The sequence below is a fragment of the Chiloscyllium plagiosum genome, unplaced genomic scaffold (genome assembly GCF_037043375.1).
Source record: "Chiloscyllium plagiosum isolate Xiang-an unplaced genomic scaffold, Cpla_swu_hap1 HiC_scaffold_10, whole genome shotgun sequence".
Classification (NCBI taxonomy): Eukaryota; Metazoa; Chordata; class Chondrichthyes; order Orectolobiformes; family Hemiscylliidae; genus Chiloscyllium; species Chiloscyllium plagiosum.
In genome coordinates, this window is record NW_028270148.1 from 90,263,949 (window position 1) to 90,287,937 (window position 23,989).

The window sequence follows — 23,989 nt, forward strand, 5'->3', positions numbered from 1 at the left end:
GCTCCAAAATTCCTCAATGCTGTAGCTTTCTGCTGCCTTTCTCTATTAAATAGTAATCAACACCTCTATTCTTCCTGTCAAAATGCACAACCTTATATTTCCCCATATTATATTCCTAATGTCAAATTTTAGCCTACTCACTGAAGCGGTCTAATCCCTCCCTCAGCAGACTCTTTCAGTCATCCTCACTGCTTGCCTTCCTATCTGCTTTTTCCTGACTGGAGTGCATTTGTTTTCCTCATCCAAGGAAATTTTACCTATTTGGAAAGAATTATGCCCCAGCATTAATACCTGTACACATCACTAGTTACAGGTTGCCATCCTAAAAACACCCCTCCCCCCTTCGCCCACTCTCTGTCTTCTGTTAGTTAGTCAATCCTCAATCCATGCTAATATACTACCCCCAACACCATGGACAGTTTTCTTATTAAGCAGCCTAAAGTGAACCTTATCAAATGCCTTCTGAAATCCAAGTATTTTGCATCCATTGAATTCCCTTTATCTGTCCTGTTTGTTACCTCCTCAAAGAGTTCTGGTAAGTTTGTCAGGCATGATTTCCCCTTCATGAAGCCATGCTGACTCTGCCTGACCATATTGTGTATTTCAAAATGCTCTACTATAACATCCTTTATAACAGGCTCCAACATTTTTCCAGTAATAGATGATAAGCTATCTGGCCTGTTCTTTTTGTCTCCTTCCCTTTTTAAATAAAGATATTATATTGGTAGTCTAGGACTTTTCCTGAATCTAAGGGTGTGTAGAAGATAACCAGCAGTGCTTCCACTATCTCTGTAGCCACATCTTTTCATGTCCTGGGATGCATCCCATCAGGTTCAGGGGACTTATCGGTCGTTAGCCCCATTTATCAGTTTTTCACCAGTGATAGTTATTGTGTTTATTTCCTCTGCTCCATGATTATTTCTGCAGTCAGATGAGACGATTGTGGCAATTATACCAGGCTAGTAATCAGAAACCCAGGCTAATAATGCTTCTGGGAATGAATTCTAATCACACTATTACAGCTGGTGAGCTTAATTTATAAATCTGGAATATAAATCTAGTCTCTGTAATAGTGACAGTAAGAACAATCATTGTCTGTTATAAATAGAAAAAACAATCTGGATCACTGATGTCCTTAATATTACCACCTTTACCCAGACTGGTCTGTGTATAATTGTAAACTCTCAGTATTGTGGTTTGACTCTGAACTGCCCTCTGAAATGGCTGAGGAAGGGCAATTAGGGATGGGCACCAAATGCTGTCATTGCAAGCAATGCTCACATCACATGAAAGAACAAGGAAAAATAGTGCAGAGGAATCTTGATATTCTCATCCATGAACCATAAATGTTAGGTTGTGGTGAAAAAGTAGGAAGCAAATACAATATTATCCTTTATTGCAAAGGGGTTAGTTGTATAAAGATGGACAGGTTTTGCTGCCACTTTACAGAGTGTTGGAGACACTAGAGGTATAGTAGAGACAGCATATAGTTTTGGTATTCTTATACAATGAGGGATTGTACTGGAGATCGTCCAGGAAAGGGTTACTCGGTTGATTCCTGTAATGAAAGAGTGGCCTTATGAGGAAGGGTTGAGCAGGTTGGGTCTACACTCACTAGGCTTTAAATGAATGAGAGGCGATCCTTCTGAAACAAGTAATATTGATAGGGTCTTCACAGGGTAGATGCTGAGAGAACAGTTCCCCTCTAAATTGAAAACCTGGGGACAGTTTCAGAATAAATGCTCCTCCCTTTAAGATCAAAATGGGGTGGAGTTTCATCTTTCTGAGGGTAGCTAATGTTTGGAAGTCTCTACCCAGAAATCAATGCAGGTTTGGTCACTAAAAACATTCAAGGCTGGGTTGGACAAATTTCTAATCTATAAGGATCTAGACACATTGTAGGGACAGGCAAGCAGGTGGAGTTAAAATTGGGCCAGCCGTAATCTTATTGAATGAAGGAGCAGGCTTGAAATATCAAATGTCGCTGTCATGCAACTTCTTTATATTCTTTTTATCAAAACAAAATTGACACTGAGTCATGGAACAGGATATAAGGACAGGCAACTAAATATTTGATCAAGGAGCTATGTTTGAAGAAACACCTTACAGAGTGAGAGAAATTTTGATATGATTTATTATTGTTACATGTATCGAGGTATAGTAGAAGATTTTGTTTTGCATGCAGTGCCAACAGATCATACCGTACAAAAAGCATAGAGTAATGGAACAGCACAATGTTACAGCCGCAGAGAAGAAGCACAGAAAGCGAGATCAACATTAAATTTAAAATATGAGAGCTTCATTCAGATATTTAATACCAGCGGGGAGGAAATTGTTTTTGAATCTGTTTGTATGTGTTTACGAACTTTTATATCTTCCGGCGGATGAAGAAGGGTGGAAGAGAGTCTAACCATGGTGGGAGGGGTCTTTGATTATGTTTGTTGCTTTCTCAAGGCAGCAGGAAGTATAGATGAAGTGAATGGGATGGAAGGCTGGTTTGCATGATGGACTAGGCTGTGTTCATGAATCTCTATAGTTTTTTGCATTCTTGGGAAGACCAGTTGCAAAACCATGCTGAGATGCATCCAGGTAGAATGCTTTCTATGGTGCATCTGTAAACATTGCTCAGGGTCCTTGTGGACATGCTGAATTTTCTAATGGAGAGGATTTGAGAGCTTAGTATTTAGGCAGCTGAAGGCCCAGGCCATTAATGATAAAGTGACGAAAATCAAGTGATATGCAACAGGCCACGATTATGGGAGTATAGAGATCTCTTCGAGTTGCAGTGTTGGATAAGGTATCCGAGTTAGACAAAGGGAAAAACAATGTGAAAAAAGTGAGGATCTCAAACTTTAAATATTGTAAACCTGGTGGCCAGTCTGGTTCCTGCTGTGCAGTATAGTGCAAGTGCAGTGAGTATTTAAAAATCAAAGTAACTGTGGATGCTGTAAATCAGAGACAAAAATAGAAATTGCTGGAGAAGCTCAGCAGATCTGGCAGCATCCCTGCAGAGAAATCAGAGTTAACATTTCAGGCAGAGTGAAAACTCTGATTTGTCTCCACAGATGCTGCCAGACCTGCTGAGCTTCTCCAACAATTTCTGTTTTTGCAAAGAGTATTTGCTGGTTTTTAACTTTTGACTTTTCATCGGTGCCAACTGCTATTCAAATATGTTTGCCATAAGGATTATCTTACTTCACACTTGTTTGGAAAATTTAAAAGCTGAGACAACATCTTGGTCAGTGTGCATGGCGGTTTGAAAACTACCTCTGGTGAGCACAGGTTTTGTTTCTCTCTAAGCAGCTTCCCAATATTGAATACAATATTTCCATTCCAGATCCGAGGGCTCCAAGAACAGCTGGAGAATGGACCAACAGCCCAGATAGCCCGGCTCCAACAGGAGAACTCCATTTTAAGGGATGCCCTCAACCAGGCCACTAGCCAGACTGAAAGCAAGTAAGAAAGTTTATAGTTTCAATAACAGCCTCAATTTTATAATTCCAAAGAAGATTCACAATCATAGAATTTACCAGCTGCTGAGCTCACAGGCAGGACTGGTACTGGTTATTGATTTGGAACAGATGTAATTCAGATCCAGTAATGTTGCAAATTTACAGAATATATTTGGAGGGTCCAGAGCAGAGTGAACAAAAGCAATCTGTGGATTGACAGTGGAGGGGATTCTAGACATAGAAAGTTTTAATCTGCTTAGAAATATGAGGTTAAATATCCAAATGGTTTGCATGTCTATAAGGGAAGAAAACCAGTTCTTATGATCCATGACTTAAATCTCACACTAACCTGTTTTGTGTTAACCCTTTGATGTGGCTTGGCAAGGTGTTCAAACTCTTCCTCAAGTCAACTAGATAGAGTAATAAATGCCAGCATTGCCCAATGAGAAAATGAGGTACTGAGAATGAAAACATTTTTTTCAAAACTCCTTGACAGTAGTGTGTGTGTGATAACATTGGAAAACATGACAGCTTGCTTGGGCTTTCAATCTCAACGACCTGACGTTTATATATGTTTGAGTATACAAGGACAGGGCCATCTTCCCAAGAAAGGATTGGGCTAAGTGAGGCATCCAATCTAATTTGAGTCTAATTTTAGTCCCAATTAGCTTCAATAAAATGAGTTGTATTCAGGGCTCCTAGCACATCTGTGTGTATGTGAGTAATTGTTGGTATGTTGGTAACTAAACATTGGGAAACTGAGCCCCTTGTTCTTGAGCGTGCTGTAAATGGCATTCCATGCCTTCGGATTTCATCTCTTTCCCTGGCAACTGTGAAATTGAACCAGATTGTCACCAACCTTGGTGTCATATTTGACCGCAAGGTGAGCATGTGACCACATATTTGTGCCATCACTAAAATGTCCATTTCCATCTCTATAAAATCACCTGCTTTAGCTCATCTATGCTAATCTAATTCTAGGCAAAAGTGAGGACTGCAGATGCTGGAAACCAGAGTTTAGATCAAAGTGGTGCTGGAAAAGCACAGCAGATCAGGCAGCATCCAAGGAGCAGGGAAATCGACATTTCGAGCAAAAGCCCTTCATCAGGAATCCTGTTTAACTGCCTAGGTCCTAAGTAATGGAATTATCTCAATAAATCTTTCTTTCTTTAAGATACTCCTTAAAACCCTGTTCTATGACCAAGCTTTTGAATATCTGTCATTATATTACTTTATTTGGCTCAGTGTCCAATTTTGTTTTATTAGGCTGTGTGACGTGCCTCACAACATTTTATTGCTTTGCAGACACTGAGTGTTGTTTTTATCCATGTGTGACCGTGTTAATTTGCTCTGGTCTGTGTTGGTATATGCAAGTAGCTCTGAGTGCTGGGGCTATATGTCTGTGCGTCAACATATCTATTCCATCATGGCTTTGATATGCACAGCCTATGCACTAGATCTTCTTACTTTATGGTAGAATTTAAAGTTGAAGATGGGGTTGTTGCCCACCCATTGGAGAGCCACAAGAGCCTGCATTGCCTATTTTTGGGAAGTTCTGCTGAACTAAGTATTAATCGGGCAGTTATCTGTGTGGCAACAGGCCAAGGGCCATGGGGGATTAACTCCTATCCTCCCTGACAACCCATTGGAGGCTGTTTACTGTACATTGCTCGGCAGCATCACCGTGACAGTGTCTGCTGTGGATAATGAGCCAATCCGAGACCCAGCGTCAGCTGGGAGCTTGCAGGGTCACATGGTGGTGGTTGCGGGGAGGAAATGGAAGAGGAGTCAGCAGTGAAAGACACTTTATGGATGCCCTCCTTCCCAATGCCAGGTCTCTCAATCAGGTACTGAGTCCACGTCAGAGAGTGACCCCCAACCCCCTCTCACTTCAAAGCCCACAGCAATTCACAGAGTTTGCCTTTGAGGCTTTCTGTATGGTGTTGCCCTTAACCACTACTTGTTCAGCTCCAGTTAAGATGGGATAAGGCGGTTAGTTAGGCATAACTGCCCACTCGAAAGCCTCAGTGAGGACTGGAGCAGGAATAACATCCCCAAGCTTCTCTCCACAAACATAATCAGGGCAGAGGTGGAAAGCTGATAGAATTAGCTCTACCCTTCTGCTCAGAAGATAGGAGAAAGAAAAGATGTGTAGGAAAGGTAAAGTTACAGTGATCATAAGGGATTTCAATATGCAGATGGACTGGGAAAATCAAGTTGATAGTGGATTGCAAGAAAATAAATTTGTGAAATGTCTACAAGATGGCTTTTTGGCACAGCTTGTGGTGGAGCCCGCTAGGGAACAGGCAATACTGGATTTAGTGTTGTGCAATAAGACAGACTTGATAAAGGAGCTTAAGGTGAAGGAGCCCTGAGGAGGCAGTGATCATAAAATGATTGAATTTACTCTGCATTTTGACAGAGAGAAGATAGAATCAGAAGATAGAATGGTATTACAGCTGTATAAAGACAACTACAGAGGCATGAGGGAGGAGCTGGGTAGCACTGATTGGGAGAGGAGCCTAGCAGCAAACACAGTGGAACAGCAATGGCAGGAGTTTCTGGGAGTAGCTCAGAAGACACAGCAGAGATTCATCCCGAGGAAAAATAAGCATGGTACTGGGAGGATGAGTCAACCGTGGCTGACTAGGGAAGTCAGGGATAGCATAAAAGCAAAAGAAAAAGTATATAACGTGGCAAAGGGCAGTGGGAAACCAGAAGATTAGGAAGCTTACAAAGGTCAACAGAGGGCATCAAAAAAAGAAATAAGGAGGGAGAAGATTAAATATGAAGGTAAGATAACCAGCAATATGAAGGAAGACTGTCAGATATCTAAAGGGCAAAAGTGAGGCAAAAGTGGACACTGGGCTGCTGGAAAATGACGCTGGAGAGATAGTAGTGGAGAACAAGGAAATGGCTGAGGAACTGAATAATTACTTCGCATCAGTCTTCATGGTGGAAAACATGAGTAATATCCCAAAAATTCAAGAGAGTGAGGGGGCAGACCTGAGTACAGACCTTAGCACTAAGGCAAAGGTGCTAAAAAAAAACTGAATGGCCTGAAGGCGGATAATTAACCTGGACAGATGGACTACACCCCACAGTTTGAAGGGAGATAGCTGAAGAGATAGTGGAGGCACTAGTGGTGATCTTTCAGGAATTACTAGAATCAGGGAGGGTCACAGAGGACTGGAAAATCGCTAACGTGACATCCCTGTTTAAAAAGAGAATAAGGCAGAAGATGGAAAATTACAGACCAATTAGCCTAACCTCGATTGTGGTTAAGATCCTGGAATCCATTGTGAAAAATGTGATTTCTGAATACTTGGGTGTGTGGTGAAATATGGATAAGTCAGCATGGTTTCATCAGGGGAAGGTCATGCCTGACAAAAGAAGTAACAAGCAGGTTAAACCAAGGAGAACCAATGGATGTTATCTACCAGGACTTCAAGAAGGCCTTTGACAAGGTACCGCACAGGACACTAGAGTACGATAAGGGCCCATGCAAGGTGCTAGCATGAATAGAAGCTTGACTGTCTGGCAGAAAGCAGAGAGTGGGGATAAATGTATCCTTCTCAAGATGGCAGCTGGTGACAAGTGGTGTTCTGCAAGGCTCAGTGTTGGGACCACAACTTTTCAGTTTATACATTAACGAACGAGATGAAGGAACTGAGGGCTTTCTAGCTACGTTTGCAGATGATACAAAGATAGGTAGAGGGACAGGGAGCATTGAGGAGGCAGGGAGGCTACAGAAGGATTTGGACAGGTTAGGAGAGTGGTGGACAAGCAGGAGGCTGGAAGAACACAACAAGTCAGGCTGCATCAGGAGGTGGAGAAGTCAATGTTTTGGGTGTAACCCTTCTTCAGGACTGGGGATGGGTGTAAGGGGTGCTGCAGATAAAGAGGGTGGCGGGAACAGGTTGGTGAAGTGGGGATAGGTGAAGACAGGCAGAGGGTACGACCTGATTGGTCAGTAGGAGGAATGAACCGGGTTGGTGAGGAGTGGAAGGGAGGAGGAAAGGCCCGGAAGGGAAGGAGGGTTATTTGAAATTGGAGAACATATTGTTGAGTTCTCCGGGCTATAGGCTGCCCAGGTAGAAGATGAGGTGGTGTTCCTCCAATTCGTGGCAATGGAGGAGGCCAAGGATGGTCATGTTGGAAAGGGAGTGGGAAGGGGAATTAAAATGGGCGGTGACTGGGAGGTCTGGTTAGCCCCTGTGGGCCCGGCTGAGATGCTCAGCAAACCATTCCCTAAGTTTACGTTTGGTCTCCCCGATGTAGAGAAGACCAGATTGGGAGCACCTGATGCAGTAAACTAGGTTGGAGGAGAGGCAGGTGAACCTCTGTCTCACCTGGAAGGACTGTTTGGGGTCCTGGATGGAAGTGAGGTGGGTGGTGTTCTGTTTCCTTTGCCAGTCCTTGGTTTGTGCCACCCTCCCCACTAACCCTCAGGTACCTTCCCCTGCAACTGGAAAAGATGCAGAACCTGCCAGTACATGGAGGCCAGGTCATTGAGTATATTTAAGAAGGAGACAGATAGTTTCTTGATTAACAGGCGGATCATGGGTTATGAGGAGAAAGCGGAAGCATGGGGTTGAGAAACCTATCAGCCATGATTGAATGGCAAAGCATTTTCGATGGACTGAATGACCTAATTTCTGCTCCTGTGTCTTAATCAAATACCATCTTGCGCCAAAAAGGCTAAGGGATAGATGGTCAAATTCTGCCCTTGCTGTGCAGTTTGCAAGCAGAAGGTGAAAGCTTGTGCTGATCCTTGTAATTGGAAGTAAGGCAGATGGGGAACATAATCACACGTGATAGTAGAAATCAGGTCTTGATGGAAAGGTGGAAGCTTGCAGTTTAGTTCTTGGAACTTAAAGATGGATCAAACTGAAGCCATTTTGCATGCATTTGAAGGTCATGCATGTTCATTAAGACACCAGAATTATGTTCCCCTTTCCAACAAAGTTCTCTTCAAGCAAGCGACATGTCCCTCTGACTCCTGACAGCATGTCAGCGGCGTGGAGCAGGTGAGGCATTGAATTTGCTGGACTTCAAAGCAAATAGCCGTTGAGAGTGTTTGTTTCTGTCATACCGTGATTGACTTCGGCTGGCAGCTGCACTGAGGAAGACCAGTGGAGGGAGACTGGTGCGTAATGGGAACAGGCTGATCAGGGAAAACAGGCTGATGAGGGCAAGGGAAACAAGTAGATTCGGGAAGTGTGAAAAGGTTCAAATGTTTTAGCCCTATGAGAACCTGAGTGATGCTCTTGACTTGTAGAAAATGCATTGCCTTTAAATTTGGTGCCAAGACTTTCTACTCCATGAGGTCATGACGAGGCGTTGTTTCGAGTTTCTGCCTGGTCCTGCCAGAAGATTCACCATGCACATCATACAATACATATCGAATAAGCTAAGAAGGGCATTAATCGTGGAAGGACAGCCAACCTGCCCCTGAGCAGAGGTGATACTTCCATAGACTGCGCAATGGAAGATTCTGCCTAGAGTTTCAATAAAGGGTGTTGAAGTGGGATGACTGCTTTTGTTGATGAATGTGTATGGTGTGTGAAACAGAGAGGAGAGGCTGTTTGTCTTAGTAACTAGCAAAGAGTTCTGCATAACAGCAGAAATGTCATGCTGTGTCAGTGTTCAGACTCTGGTTTCCTAGATTATCTCCAAATGTCAGGGGATACAGTCCAAACTAAGGGCGGGGGAAGAAGGTCTGTGCAATTTAAAGATGTATACAACTGAAATGTTCAAAATGAAGGTTTGTAACACACAGCAGACAATTGGTTCCAGGAAAGCTTATGCTACTGATGCTATTGGCTTGCAGACCCTTGTTGAATGCATGTTGTTGCTAGCCTTTTGTTCTCTTTCTCTGGGATTGACTGTCGTCAACATTTGTTGTAGGCAGAACGCTGAACTGGCTAAATTGCGGCAGGAGTGTGCCAAACTCACCAAGGAGCTGAGCGAAAAGTCGGAGGCCCTCCAGCAAGATGAGCAGCAGAGGAAGGTTCTGGAGGGAAAAGTCAGCAAGTATGAGCAGCAGCTTACTGAGCTTCAGGTGAGCGAGAGCACGTTGTCCAATAGTTCTGTTTGTATGCTATACCATCTGTACCCCTCAGTGAACAGCTTGTGACTTTTCCTCACCATCTTTCTCGCTCCTTCTGATGACTTTTTTTTCCTGTGTTTCCAACCCAGCTGTCAATGGCTCAGTTATTGTGCTTTAGAGTTAGAAGATTGAGTTCCATTCCAGGACTGAGCGAGTGTATCACTACTGGGAGGTGCTGCCTTTCAGATGGGACTTTAAAGTGAGGCACCATCTGCCCTCATGGGAAAATGAAAGATCCTAAGACTTTATTTGAAGAAGAGCTGAGGAGTTATATGAATGTACAAATTAGGAGCAGGAGTAGGCCGTTTGGCCCAGAGCCTGCTCTGTCATTTTTTTTAAGATGATGGCTGACTTGACACTCATTTTAATTCTACATGCCTGCTGTACCCTGGTAACCTTTGACCTGCCTCCTCTTAACAAGAATCTGTCTACCTCTGCCTTAAAAATAATCAAAGTTTCTGAAGAAGAGTTCCAAAGAATCACGACCCTTTGAGAGAAAACATCCTCATCTGTCTTAAATAGTTGATGCCTCACTTCTTAAACAGTGGCCACGGTTCTAGATTTTCCTACAAGAGGAAATATCCTTTCCACATCCACCGTGTCAAACCCTTCAGGATCTTATATGTGGTCCGCAATGTGTATATTCTTAAAAAAATTCCTCTTAACCAAATGATTGGCTGATTATCATATTGCTGCTTTGGGTGCAACAGAGATTCCTCTCCCAAGTACTTCACTGACTACAAAACCCCTTTGGATGTGCTGTGGCCATGAAAATAACAAATGCAGTTGTGTTAACCGCCCCACCTCCATTTTGTTTTATTAACTTCCCAGGTCAACAAGATCACTTTTAGTATTTTAACCTCCACAACCACCTTGACATAGGCCAGGGAATTAAAGCTGTGACCAGCCGACTGGAGCTCAGATCACTATCTGAGCTACATCGGGCCATGCTTTGTAACTTTGAAAGGAATATTGCAGAACGTTGTTGCGGATGTTGAAACTGGTAACTCACTGTACATCTGTTGAGGACTGCGTGAAATGGAGAGGGGGATGAATATAAACTGAGGGAGGGCGTGAGAGAGAAAAAAAGAGAGAGAGGAGCACTGAAACTAGTGAGAGAGAAAAACACTCAGGTTAATGAAAAAATGAGAAATACAAACTGAGAGAGAGAGATAGAGAAATACAAACCTGGAATGATAAAAGAGGGGGAAACAAACTAGGGGTGGAATCTTCTGCTCTTAGAGGCATTAGGCCTGGAGGTAATTAGGTGGGATGGTGGTATCCCAGAACCTAGCTTCCTGCTTCCACATGAATTACATTCAGGGCAGAAAGGCCAAGGTTCCACTTTCCTACCCTGCTATTAATTGAGACCCTTAAGTGATCAGTTGATGATCAATTTGGTGCCTATTTGTGCCTGGGCCGCAATTACTTAAACTGGAGGCAGGAGTTTGTTCATCCGACTGGTAAACCAGTGCGGGCAGGCTGTGAGTCCGGAGTGTCCCTTGATCTGCAAGATCAAGGGAATGGACATAGTGCAGGAGGGTTGGCTGTTGAAACTGTCCTCCTGTACCACCCACTTTTCCCCATGAGCCCCAACCCCAGAAAACTCCCCTCCCCTTTGTGTGGCTGCCAGCTCTTGCTGGGCGGGATTTCTGTCTCTATCTCACTGCTGCCCTTATACTGGCTGGCTGGAGGAAGCTACGGTAGGCTTTGATCAGAAGAGACAGGGCAGGGGTCTCACCAGCCTTTCAGCAAGCATGTAAGATATCCAATGAAAACGGATGGTGCCTTCCTAGGTTGAGATAGAGAGCACAACACAAACGTCGGGAGTGAGTAAAACACAAACTGAGGGAGATGGACATAAAAGCGGGAGATGAGGGTGAGAACACAAGAGAAAAATTAACCGGGGAGGATGAAAGAAAGAGAAATAGAGGAAGGAAAGAGAGGGAGAAACACAAACAAGATAGAGAAAATCACACTGGGTTAAGTAGAGAAGTGTAAGCTGACACAAGGGGGGAGTTCATCTCTGTCATGCTTTGGTGCTATTATGAGGCTCAGTGGCTTTTCCTGAGGACTGAACCATATTGGGCTCCAGTGATGGGACGTGGGAATCTTGAAGCTGAAGTAACTGTAGTTTTGGAATCACTCACTAGTTTTATACTTTATTGTATCTGAAAGTTATGTGATTAAGTGTCATGAACTGCCATATGATTAAACTGTCACATGACCATATCTCCAAGCGCATGTCACATCAAAATTGGCACAGGCTAGTGGAAACCTTTTCCCCTGAAATGTTGGAAAAACTGGGGTCAGCTGAACATTTCAAAACTGAAATTCCCAGATTTTTGTTGGATAAGAGGATGGGATATTAAGGAACATGGAGCCAAGGTGCATGCATGGGGCTCAGGTACAAATTAGCTATGGTATGATTGAGTAGTGGAACAGGATGAATGGTTTCCTGTTCTTTGGTCTTGCCTGCCTTCATCACTAGAGTATTGCTGCACCTCATGATTTGCTGAAATTATTGCCCTCAATATAGCTTTACACTGTCTGATTTACAGTCGAATCAGCAAGAAACAGAGAGGACGTTACAGAAACGACTTGATGATGTTAGTGAGGAGCTTCGAAAGTCCCAGAGTAACTATTCCAGTCTGCTGACAGATGCTGAGAAGATGAGAGGGGAGAAGCGCACTACACTCAGTACCTTAACCGGTGAGTCTGTAGGTCAGGTGAGTGTGAGGGTTAAACCTAGGATTAATATCTGTGTGTAAGTTAAGGCATTGTTCAATGTCCCCTCATCCCACCCACCATTCCATTAGCTGGGAAATTCCTAGCAGTTTTCCAAAGTGTGCAGTTCTGGGGAATGTCAAGCTCCAGAGTCTCTCAGTTTAAATCCATAATTCAATGGTGTCAAGAGGTTGAGATGTGTATGTAAGTTAGCTCGCTCAGCTTGAAGGTCTGTTTTCAGATGTTACGTCACCGCACTAGGTAATATCATCAGTGAGACTCTCCGGTGAAGTGCTGGTGGTATGTCCTCCCTCTCTATTTATGGGTCTTGGTTTCTCAGGGTGGGTGATATCATTTATATTTAGATTAGATTACTTTACAGTGTGGAAACAGGCCCTTCGGCCCAACAAGTCCACACCGCCCCGCCAAAGCGCAAACCACCCATACCCCTACATTTACCCCTTACCTAACACTACGGGCAATTTAGCATGGCCAATTCACCTGACCTGCACATCTTTGGACTGTGGGAGGAAACCGGAGCACCCGGAGGAAACCCACGCAGACACAGGGAGAATGTGCAAACTCCACAGTCAGTCCCCTGAGGCGGGAATTGAACCCGGGTCTCTGGCGCTGTGAGGCAGCAGTGCTAACCACTGGTTTCTGTTTTTTTTTTCAAGGGAAGGTAAATAGGATCTAAATTGATGTGTTTATTGATGGAGTTCTGGTTAGAATCCTCATGCGTTTCTTTGTTTCACCTGTCCTAGGATGTGCGTGTTGTCCTTCTTTGTATGTATAGAAACGAGTGATAGTGGGTCATGTCTTTTGGTGGCCAGTTGGTGTTCATGTATCCTGGTGGAAAGTTAGAGATATTCCAGGAAAATTTAAAATTTGTTTATGGACTGAACTTCTCTTTGCCCTCTGTGCATCAGTCAGAAACTATCTAACATATGCCACAAAGGATTGAAGGGCTTTTGCTCCTGTTGCTCGGATGCTGCCTGACCTGCTGTGCTTTTCCAGCACCACTCTACTCTAGACTCTGATTTCCAGCATCTGTAGTCCTCGCTTTTGCCACAGGATTCTCTGCCCAGTGCTAGCAGTATATTCTTCAGTCAAGCCCGCGACCTTCCTTTGGCCTTCAGTGGATGTTAGATAATTTGTGCACTTTTGTGTCTTTGAGTTACATGTTGGGCTATGGCCTCCAGCCGCATGAGGTACGTTAACAGCACACTTTGTCCTATTCCTCTTGGTCGTAGATCTTCAGGCTAAAATGTTGTCGACAGAGGCTGACCTAAAGAGCAAAGTGGAGGAGCTGGAGAAGCTGCACAGTCAGCTGATGGAGGCTGGATCAGAGAAAGAACGCCTGGAGGAAAGAATCAAGTCGATTGAAACTCTGCTCGAGGCTGGTCAGAACAAAGAAACAGAGAAAGGACTTCCAGCTCAGGTTAGACATCCCGTCAAGGGTAGACCTTCAGTGGGAGCTAATTATTTTGAAAATAAAGGAAAGTACAATGCATTTCTTAAAATTAAGACACAGCAAAGTGCTTTACAGTAATTACCACATTTTCTACAACAGTGACTACATTTCAAAAGTACTTAGTTGGCTGTAAAAAGCTTTGACATTTCCAATGGTCATGAAAAACACTTTAAAAATGTGACTCCTCCTTTATTTCTGCAATGAAGTGCTTATTATTTTGCAGTGTTGCCACTAAGACACTATAGAAAATGTGGCAACCAGTTTCCACACAGCAAGTTGCCATAAGTATCATTGAGATAATGTTTTGGTGATGGTAAGTAAGGGAAAATGTTGGACACTATGAAGACATTCCCTTAATCTTTATTGCATAATGTCAAGGGATCCTTTCCATGCATCTGAGATGCTGCAGGGCCATTGTTTAAAGTCCTATTTGAAAATGGCACCTCTATGGTACAAAGTGCACAAGGAATGTTCACTTTAGCCCTCGATTTTTAGACTTAGAATCCAAAGTGCTACCCATTGAATCACAGCAGATACTTGTAAATTGTAAGAGAGTGGAAACTGAAGACTGGGAGCTTATAGGAAAGAAAATTATAAAAGCACACCACAGTACAACAAGTTTTGATTTTAACGGTGTGAGGAAGGAGATAAATTCCTTTTAGGACATGAGATGAGCTGAAAGGAAAGTTAAGAGTAATAGTAGTATTTTTTAAAGACATGTTGCAATAAGAGAGGTTGAGGTGTATATTATACTAAAGGGAGCATACATAATTAGCTTTTGTCTGCTGCATTTGTTATATTTCAGTAGAATCACATGGTACATGAGAGAGCCATCAGCCCACTTGTTCCTGTGTCAGCTCTTTGAAATAACTAATTGTATTAGTTCCTTGCCCATTGTTGAGTCCATAGTTCTGCAAATATTATCTCTTCAAATTAATATTCTGGATTAGTGGTGCTGGAAGAGCACAGCAGTTCAGGCAGCATCCAAGGAGCTTCGAAATCGACGTTTCGGGCAAAAGCCCTTCATCAGGAATAAAGGCAGTGAGCCTGAAGCGTGGAAAGATAAGCTAGAGGAGGGTGGGGGTGGGGAGAAAGTAGCATAGAGTACAATGGGTGAGTGGGGGAGGAGATGATGGTGATAGGTCAGGGAGGAGAGGGTGGAGTGGATAGGTGGAAAAGGAGATAGGCAGGTAGGACAAGTCCGGACAAGTCATGGGGATAGTGCTGAGCTGGAAGTTTGGAACTAGGATGAGGTGGGGGAAGGGGAAATGAGGAAACTGTTAAAGTCCACATTGATGCCCTGGGGTTGAAGTGTTCCGAGGTGGAAGATGAGGCGTTCTTCCTCCAGGCGTCTGGTGGTGAGGGAGCAGCGGTGAAGGAGGCCCAGGACCTCCATGTCCTCGGCAGAGTGGGAGGGGGAGTTGAAATGTTGGGCCACAGGGCGGTGTGGTTGACTGGTGTGGGTGTCCCGGCGATGTTCCCTAAAGCGCTCTGCTAGGAGGCGCCCAGTCTCCCCAATGTAGAGGAGACCGCATCGGGAGCAACGGATACAATAAATGATATTGGTGGATGTGCAAGTAAAACCTTGATGGATGTGGAAGGCTCCTTTAGGGCCTTGGATGGAGGTGAGGGAGGAGGTGTGGGCGCAGGTTTTCAGTTCCTGCGGTGGCAGGGGAAAGTGCCAGGATGAGAGAGTGGGTTGTAGGGGGGCATGGACCTGACCAGGTGGTCACGGAGGGAACGGTCTTTGCGGAAGGCGGAAAGGGGTGGGGAGGGAAATATATCCCTGCTGGTGGGGCCAGTTTGGAAGTGGCGGAAATGTCGGCGGATGATTTGGTTTATGCGAAGGTTGGTAGGGTGGAAGGTGAGCACCAGGGGCGTTCTGTCCTTGTTACGATTGGAGGGGTGGGGTCTGAGGGCGGAGGTGCGGGATGTGGACGAGATGCATTGGAGGGCATCTTTAACCACGTGGGAAGGGAAATTGCGGTCTCTAAAGAAGGAGGCCATCTGGTGTGTTCTATGGTGGAACTGGTTCTCCTGGGAGAGATACAGCGGAGGTGGAGGAATTGGAAATACGGGATGGCATTTTTGCAAGAGGTAGGGTGGGAAGAGGTGTAATCCAGGTAGCTGTGGGAGTCGGTGGGTTTGTAAAAAATGTCAGTGTCAAGTCGGTCGTCATTAATGGAGATGGAGAGGTCCAGTTACCTCTTCAAATTAATAGACTTGCAAATGCTTGTTATCACTGGCAAATTATCAGATTTAGATTTAATATAATTAGTTCCTTTTTCCCTACTAGACCCCTGAGCTGATTTTCTAATGCTATGATATTTAACAACTTTTGATGAAAAATGATCTGAGTTGCAGCTTGTAGCTACACAAAACAGCCTACATGATGGCACTAATGATTATAGTTCAACTAGGTACAAGTTAATTAGGCATTAAGTACAAAAGATGGATTTTTACTCCAATCCTTTGATGTGTAGGCCACCCTGTGTTCAAATTGTTTAGTTTCTTTGTCCTTTACTCTAATTCCACCCCTCCCCCTTCGGATAGATCATTATTAGAACATAAAGTCCAAGTAGTACCTTATTGGTATGATTCTCAGCCAATCAGTGGCACTGTAGCCCATTTAATGTTCATACAGTATTTCCATTTTGTTACTCCCTGACAATCTCCAGCACTTTTCCAGCACAGACAACTTAAAAGAAGCTTTGGTAAGACAGGTTTACAATTACACTGTTGATGTACAATGTATTTCACATTAACATAAACTTCTGTTATTGGAATATGTAATGCTGAGATCAGTTGAGTGCTTGCTTCAGTGTAGAGCCAGTGGTGTTTTCCTTGTAACAATGGAATTAAAAAATGAACTGTGCTGCCTTGATGAGAGAAAAGGAATGCCGTTTTGGTGGTTCTGTGTACTGTTGCTGCCCTATTAGATAGAATGGCCAATACATCAATTCTGATATGTAGGATTAAGGACTTTGTGGGTAAAGAGAAGTGGATTCAGAGATCACTATAACATGCAACCCAGAATGAGCTTCGCTCCGTCCACATGCAGTTGCAGAACAACTCGAAATCCTCTTTAATTAGGAGGAGGCCTTTCCCTTAGAGTTGCCAATCTGGTTGAATATGTTCTAGAGGTTTCCTTATGTGACGTCCTACCTCTAATCGCCACACCCTGATACTCCCATCGTTGGTCACCCAGCATATGCAGTAGCTGATTTTGTCGTGTCTTTAACCCACCCAGCGTGGTTTCTTAAATGAATTAAAACATGTTCTGTGGGAAGTTGGCTATTGTCACACCTATTGACCCAGGGTAGGCCAGCATCAGTGAAGAAGAGTCATACCAGACCCGAAACGTTAACTCTGTTTCTGTCTCCACCGATGCTGCCAAACCTGTTGGGTTTTCCCAGTACCTTCTGTTTCTATTTTATAATCTCATGTCAACAATGCAAAGAGAAGGGATGAAGTAGAAGTTAGGGGAATGGTGAGGGTTATATTAAAATACCAAGAACTGCTACTTGCTGCAGCAGCAATTTAATCCAAAATTTTGTACTGAAAGATCACTTCAGTGTAGCATCAATTCACACATTAATATTTGGGGCATCTGCTGGTTGAAATGGAGGTTTGTGAAAGGATGTGTTCTGCAAAAGGTATTATGCCTAAGTTTGTTTTAATTTATTCTTACATTTCAGACCACCCAACAGGAAGAACTGGAACAGTTGGGGAACAGGTAAGGTACAGTTCTGAAGCATGTAATTGGGTGAGAGTGTGTGTAGCCGTGCGTGTACGGTATGCTTTCCTTTATTGGTCAGAGTATTGAGTACAAGAGTTGGGAGGTCATGTCGCGGCTGTACAGGACATTGGTTAGGCCACTGTTGAAATATTGCGTGCAATTCTGGTCTCCTTCCTATCGGAAAGATGTTGTGAAATTTGAAAGGATTCATAAAAGATTTACAAGAATGTTGCCAGGAATGGAGGATCTGAGCTACGGGGAGAGGCTGAACAGGCTGGGGCTGTTTTCCTTGGAGTGTCGGAGGCTGAGGGGTGACCTTATAGAGGTTTACAAAATTATGAGGGGCATGAATAGGATAAATAGACAAAGTCTTTTCCCTGGGGTCGGGGAGTCCAGAACTAGAGGGCAAAGGTTTAGGGTGAGAGGGGAAAGATATAAAAGAGACCTAAGGGGCAACTTTTTCACGCAGAGGGTGGTTACGTGTATGGAATGAGCTGCCAGAGGATGTGGTGGAGGCTGGTACAGTTGCAACATTTAAGAGGCATTTGGATGGGTATATGAATAGGAAGGGTTTGGAGGGATATGGGCCAGGTGATGGCAGGTGGGACTAGATTGGGTTGGGATATCTGGTCGGCATGGACGGGTTGGACCGAAGGGTCTGTTTCCACGCTGTACATCTCTATGACTCTATGACTCTATCTGTGAGTGTGTGCATGCATACCTGAGAGAGTGCACATAAGAGTGTGTGGATGGTACACTGTGGGGCGTATTGGTGAGGGTATAGTGAGTGTCCATTGGAAATAAGCATGGCAGGGAGATCCATAAAGAATATAAGACTGAGTTAAGGCCAGCAATGCTATTTTCAAGCTCAGCAGTCTAGTGAACCTCCTCTCTCATACTCACACAACTGAACACACATCCAGCAGCAGGGGAAGGAATCTTCTATTTAAAGAGATTGTCAAGCATTTATAGACTTCCTATCAGTTGGCAACTACTTCTTTTGCTATGATTTGTGTTATAAGGGCATCATAAGCATCTGCTCCTTTTTTACTGTTGTTTTAAGTTGAAAAAGCCTTCCGGTTGTGGAGTGATGTGGGCTGAAAGACTTTTTGCTGACTTCAAGGATTCTGCACAAACCAATCAATCTTAGTCATTACTCCCCTGTTAGGCACTTCCCATGGAACACTTGGGGAAGACGAGATGCCATGTGGAGCAGGGCAAATTGTGAGAATTTAAGCAAAAGACATCAGCGCTTTTGGAAGCATATGTGTCAACTTAACTTCAACTCAAAAAGGGCAAGGACTGCATTCCCTGTGGCTGTGAAGATCCTGTGATGATGAACATTTTAAAATCAGGCTCTTTTGAGGCTGGAGCTAATACATTTGAAACATCTCGCAGCTTATCACTGCTGAATAAGAGAGGCTAATGTGGCTCGCGGTTCGAAGGAAATTTCAATTGCTCTCACAGGGACAAGCAATTGTCAGCAACCATGTTGCTTTTTGGGAAGGCAACCGACCCAGTGTTTCAAGATACCACTGGCTGCCCCTCCCTCACCAAAATGTTTTTCAAATGCCATATTCAAATCTGCCCTTAAACAGTGCCAGAGAGAATTGCACCCTGACTCTCCAACCGCCTTGTGACTTTAGATAGATCAGTGGCCAAAGTCCTGGCAGCAGTTACCATTCCTCCGTCCAATGCAGTCTGTTGCACCAGCTGCATTTGAGCCAACAAGGCAAATTAAAGGATGGCTATGTGACATCCAGAGTCATTTGCTCACCAGCCACATGGCTGATGACTCAAGGGTGCAACCCATATTTCTATATGGTACATTTATTAAGTGGAGGCCATGCTGCTAAACAAAGCATGATGGAAGGTAGTCATAGAGATGTACAGCACGGAAACAGGCCCTTCGGTCCAACTTGTCCATGCTGACCAGATATCCCAACCCAATCTAGTCCCACCTACCAGCACCTGGCCCATATCCCTCCAAACCCTTCCTATTCATATACCCATACAGATGCCTTTTAAATGTTGCAATTATACCAGCCTCCACCACATCCTCTGGTGGCTCATTCCATACACATACCACCCTCTGTGTGAAAAAGTTGCCCCTTAGGTCCCTTTTTATATCTTTCCTCTCTCACCCTAAACCTATGCCCTGTGGTTCTGGTCTCCCACACCCCAGGGGAAAGACTTTATTTATACTATCCATGCCCCTCATGATTTTATAAACCTCTATAAGGTCATCCCTTAGCCTCTGACGTTCCAAGGGAAACAGCCCCAGCCTGTTCAGCCTCTCCCTATAGCTCAATACCTCCAACCCTGGCAACATCCTTGTAAATCTTTTCTGAACCCTTTCAAGTTTCACAACATCCTTCTAACAGAAAGGAGACCAGAATCCTGAATGACCACAATTGTTAGTCAGTGTGAGTTAGCCTGTGGTGATTTAAGCAGTGCCTATGATGATTCTACATTCACCCATCTTGATCATTGGACAATTTGGACACTGAGGCCTTGTCCCTAGGGCATGATTTCTAATCTTGAGCTCCACATCTGTCTGCTTCCACTGCCTTTTCAATGTGTGTCCAGAGTGACTCTGGGGAAACTGGATCTCTCAATCTCTGTTCTATGTCCCCCATGAGACTTCAGTCCAATATCTGTAAATCTCGGCTCAAACACTTTTCCATGTTGTGTCAATCATTATGGTTTCACAAGTCACATTCACTTACTGCACAATGCCAGCACCTATTCCAGCTACTACTTTAAGTGCACCTTTTCTTTAAGTGACAGGTTCGTTCATGGGATATGGGTGTTGCTGGTTGGGCCAGCACTTGTTGTCCCTGACATGGCGATTATGAGCTGTATTCTTGAACCCTGCAATACCTGCGTGGTAGGTAGACCCACAATGCATTCAGGGAGAGAATTTCAGGATTAACACTGAACAAACAGCGATATATTTCAAAGTCAGGATAGTGAGTGGGTTGGAGGGGAACCTGCAATTTGTTGTCTGAGAGTGCAAGGAAAAGATAAACACATAACCTCAACACCAAGGAGAGGGAAGCACTGAAATCACTAAGAAACGATAAGAACATAATCATACTACCAGCAGACAAAGGCAGAATGACGGTCATCCTGGACAAAGCAGACGACATCCAAAAAACGCAACAACAACTTGCAGATACCAACACCGACCAAAAGAGGGAGTTTGACCCCACCCCACAGCTCACCAATAGGATAAACAACACACTGAGGAACCTACAAAAAAACGGACAGATAACCAGGTCGGACCTACAACGAATGAAACCTGAAAGCAACACCACGCCCAGATTCTATGGACTACCTAAAGTGCACAAACCAGACATCCCACTCAGACCCATAGTATCACTACCAGGGACACCATCACACAAACTGGCTAAAGAATTACAGCAGAAACTGAAACACCTGATCAGCGGATCCAGACACTTTATACAATCAACACAGGAATTCTTGGACATCATCAGAAATATACACATAGACAAGGAAGAAACCATGGTCTCATTCGATATAACGGCACTGTTCACCTCTATCGACAAAACCCTAGCCAGAGAAACAATAGCCAACCTGCTGGACATACAGAACAGACAACAGGACGTTAAACCTATCAACAAAGACGGCATACTCAAACTACTGGACCTATGCCTCACAACACACTTCACATTCAACAACCAAATATATGAACAAATCAACGGCACACCCATGGGCTCACCCATCTCTGGACTCATAGCAGAAGCAGTAATGCAAAGATTAGAACAAACAGTCTTACTGCAAATTCAACCCAAACTCAAGGTCAGATATGTGGATGACACCTTTGTAATCATTAAAAACACAGAAATAGAGAACACACACCGGATCATCAATGCCACACTCACAGGAATCCGATTCACTAGAGAGGAAGAAAAGGACAACCAACTCCCATTCCTAGACGTGAGGGTACAGAGAACACCGAACGGAGAATTCACCACAAAGGTATACAGACCAAGTCCTGAACTACGAAAGCAACCACCCCAATACACACAAAAGAAGTTGCATCAAGACACTATTCAAAAGGGCCACAACACACTGCAGTACACCAGAACTGCAAAAAGAGGAAGAAGAACACCTATACAATGTATTCGCCAAAAACGGATACCCGCGCAATTTCATCAACAGATGCCTAAGGGAAAGACAACCGAACGAGGACGTGCCGCAACCCAAAGGACTAGCCACACTACCATACATGAAGAGCATTTCCGAACTGACAGCCAGACTACTGTGACCACTAGGACTCATAACAGCACACAAACCAACAGCCACTCTCAGACAACAACTCACCAGGACAAAGGACCCGATACCCAGCATGAGCAAAACCAATGTAGTGTACAAAATCCCATGCAAGGACTGCACAAAACACTACATAGGACAAACAGGAAGACAGCTAACGGTCCGCATCCATGAACACCAACTAGCCACGAAACGACATGACCAGCTATCCTTAGTAGCCACACACGCAGATGACAAGCAACATGAGTTCAACTGGGACAACACTACTATTATAGGACAAGCCAAACAGAGAACAGCCAGGGAATTCCTAGAGGCATGGCACTCATCCACAGATTCAATCAATAAGCACATCGACCTGGACCCAATATACCGACCACTGCAACGGACAGCTGGAACTGACAACCGGAAGTGGCAGATTCAAACCACTATAAATGCCGGAGGAAAGATCACAGAAGCGCTTCACAGGAGGCTCCCAAGCACTGAGGATGTCACCTAGACAGGGGACGAAACGTCTGCAACACAAATTCCCAGCTCGGCGAACAGAACCACAACAACGAGCAGCCGAGCTACAAATCTTCTCACAAACTTTGAACAGCTTAATCACACATTGTAATCCCCACACTTGTTTCCATTCTGTGATTTAGTAGCCCGTGTGCGTGTGAGAGACTACAAGCACCTGGAGATAATGAGGATTGCAGATGCTGGAGAAGTCAGAATCGATAAAGTGTGGCGCTGGAAAAAGCACAGTAGGAAGTAAATAGCGGGAGGGAGGTGGGGCTAGGCCAAAGGTAGTGGGATGGCGATAGGTGGGCGAAGGACCACCATCTTGACCTGGTTTAACTGTCCATCTTCCTTCCCTCCTATCTGCTCCAACCTCCCCATTGACTAATCACAATCACCTCCTACCTTCACCCACCTATCCTTAGCCTCAGCTCCATCGCCCCCCATTTATTTCCCAGTCCCCTTCCTCCTCCCCAGTCCTGAGGAAGGGTTATGCCCGAAATGTCGACTCTCTTGCTCCTCGGATGCTGCCTGACCTGCTGTGCTTTCCCAACGCCACACTTATCAACTACAAGCATGTGTGTGTGTGTTGTGTGTGTGTGTGTGCGCGCGCGCGCGTGTGTGTAGTTAGCTGATTCTGTGGTTACCAGTCTCTTTATGCTCACTGTTTTGTTTTTAGGCTAAAGGATAAAGATATTCAGATTACCACTTTGGAACAGGAGGTACTGCAGCTCAAAGAAACAATTGAACAGCAAAAAAACAAAAACAATGTGAGTGTTTTATTACTTATGTTTTAATCCTGGTTTTCAGAAAGAGTTTTCATGCCCAATGTACTATTGTATAAAGAGCTCCATGTTTCAGGTCAGAGTTCACATTCCCCATACAGGAGGGCTCCACTTGGACTTGAATCCTGGCAATGGCAAAAGGCAGAAGTTTAATTTCAGTGATGCAGAACTTTGTCTGACAGAACAAGTATCAGGAATTCTGGCACAGAGGTCATGAAGGCCTGAGGAGAGGACTTGCAGATGTATGTATGCAGAGGTCTGATATGAATTTCCACTGAGAACTCCACATCCACCATGCATCATTTGCATATCTTCTTGGACCTGTTATTTGATAATAGTTTACTTCATCAGTTGAGACTGGATATCACTACATCAGCCAAAGTGTTTGAGGTAAAATGGGACATATGACAGGACTTGCGGCAAACAGTGCATTATTTAAACAGAATCACTGCAAACAGAATTCCTCAATTATATTGCAGCAGACTCCCAATAAATGCTGCAAAATACAGTCAGTGAATCATGATGTGTCTGGACAGAGTAGATAGGGGGAAACTGCTCCATTAGTGGAAGGATTGGGAATTAGAGACCACCAATTTAATGTAACTGACAAAAGAAACAATGGAGGAATGAGGAAAGCCTTTATTGAACAGCGAGTGGTTGATGTCTGGAGTGCACCATCTGAGAGTGTGGCGAAAGCAGTTTCAATCATCTAAGAGGGAATTGGATTATTATCCATGAAGGAAGAATGTGTTGGGTTGCGAGGAGATGATGGCCGAGCAGCAGTAGGCAAATTGTTCATTTGGGGAGCAGGCATAGACAAAATGGGCTGAATGGTCACCTGTGTTGTAACAATTCTGTGAATGTGAAAGGATATATAGCTAAGGAAGTAATGTGGAGTTG

General features: G+C 44.1%; 1 protein-coding gene across 2 annotated transcripts in view; it reads left to right on the forward strand.

The window, feature by feature from the left end:
- LOC122552990 (ribosome-binding protein 1-like) overlaps positions 1-23,989 on the forward strand; it is a 147,517-nt gene that overhangs the window by 74,676 nt on the left and 48,852 nt on the right. For both annotated transcript variants that reach the window (XM_043696342.2, XM_043696344.2), the window contains exons 6-11: positions 3,338-3,456; positions 9,363-9,516; positions 12,126-12,276; positions 13,545-13,732; positions 17,464-17,501; positions 22,984-23,074. In XM_043696342.2, coding sequence (XP_043552277.2) covers positions 3,338-3,456; positions 9,363-9,516; positions 12,126-12,276; positions 13,545-13,732; positions 17,464-17,501; positions 22,984-23,074 — 741 coding nt within the window. The remainder of the gene's footprint in view (positions 1-3,337; positions 3,457-9,362; positions 9,517-12,125; positions 12,277-13,544; positions 13,733-17,463; positions 17,502-22,983; positions 23,075-23,989) is intronic.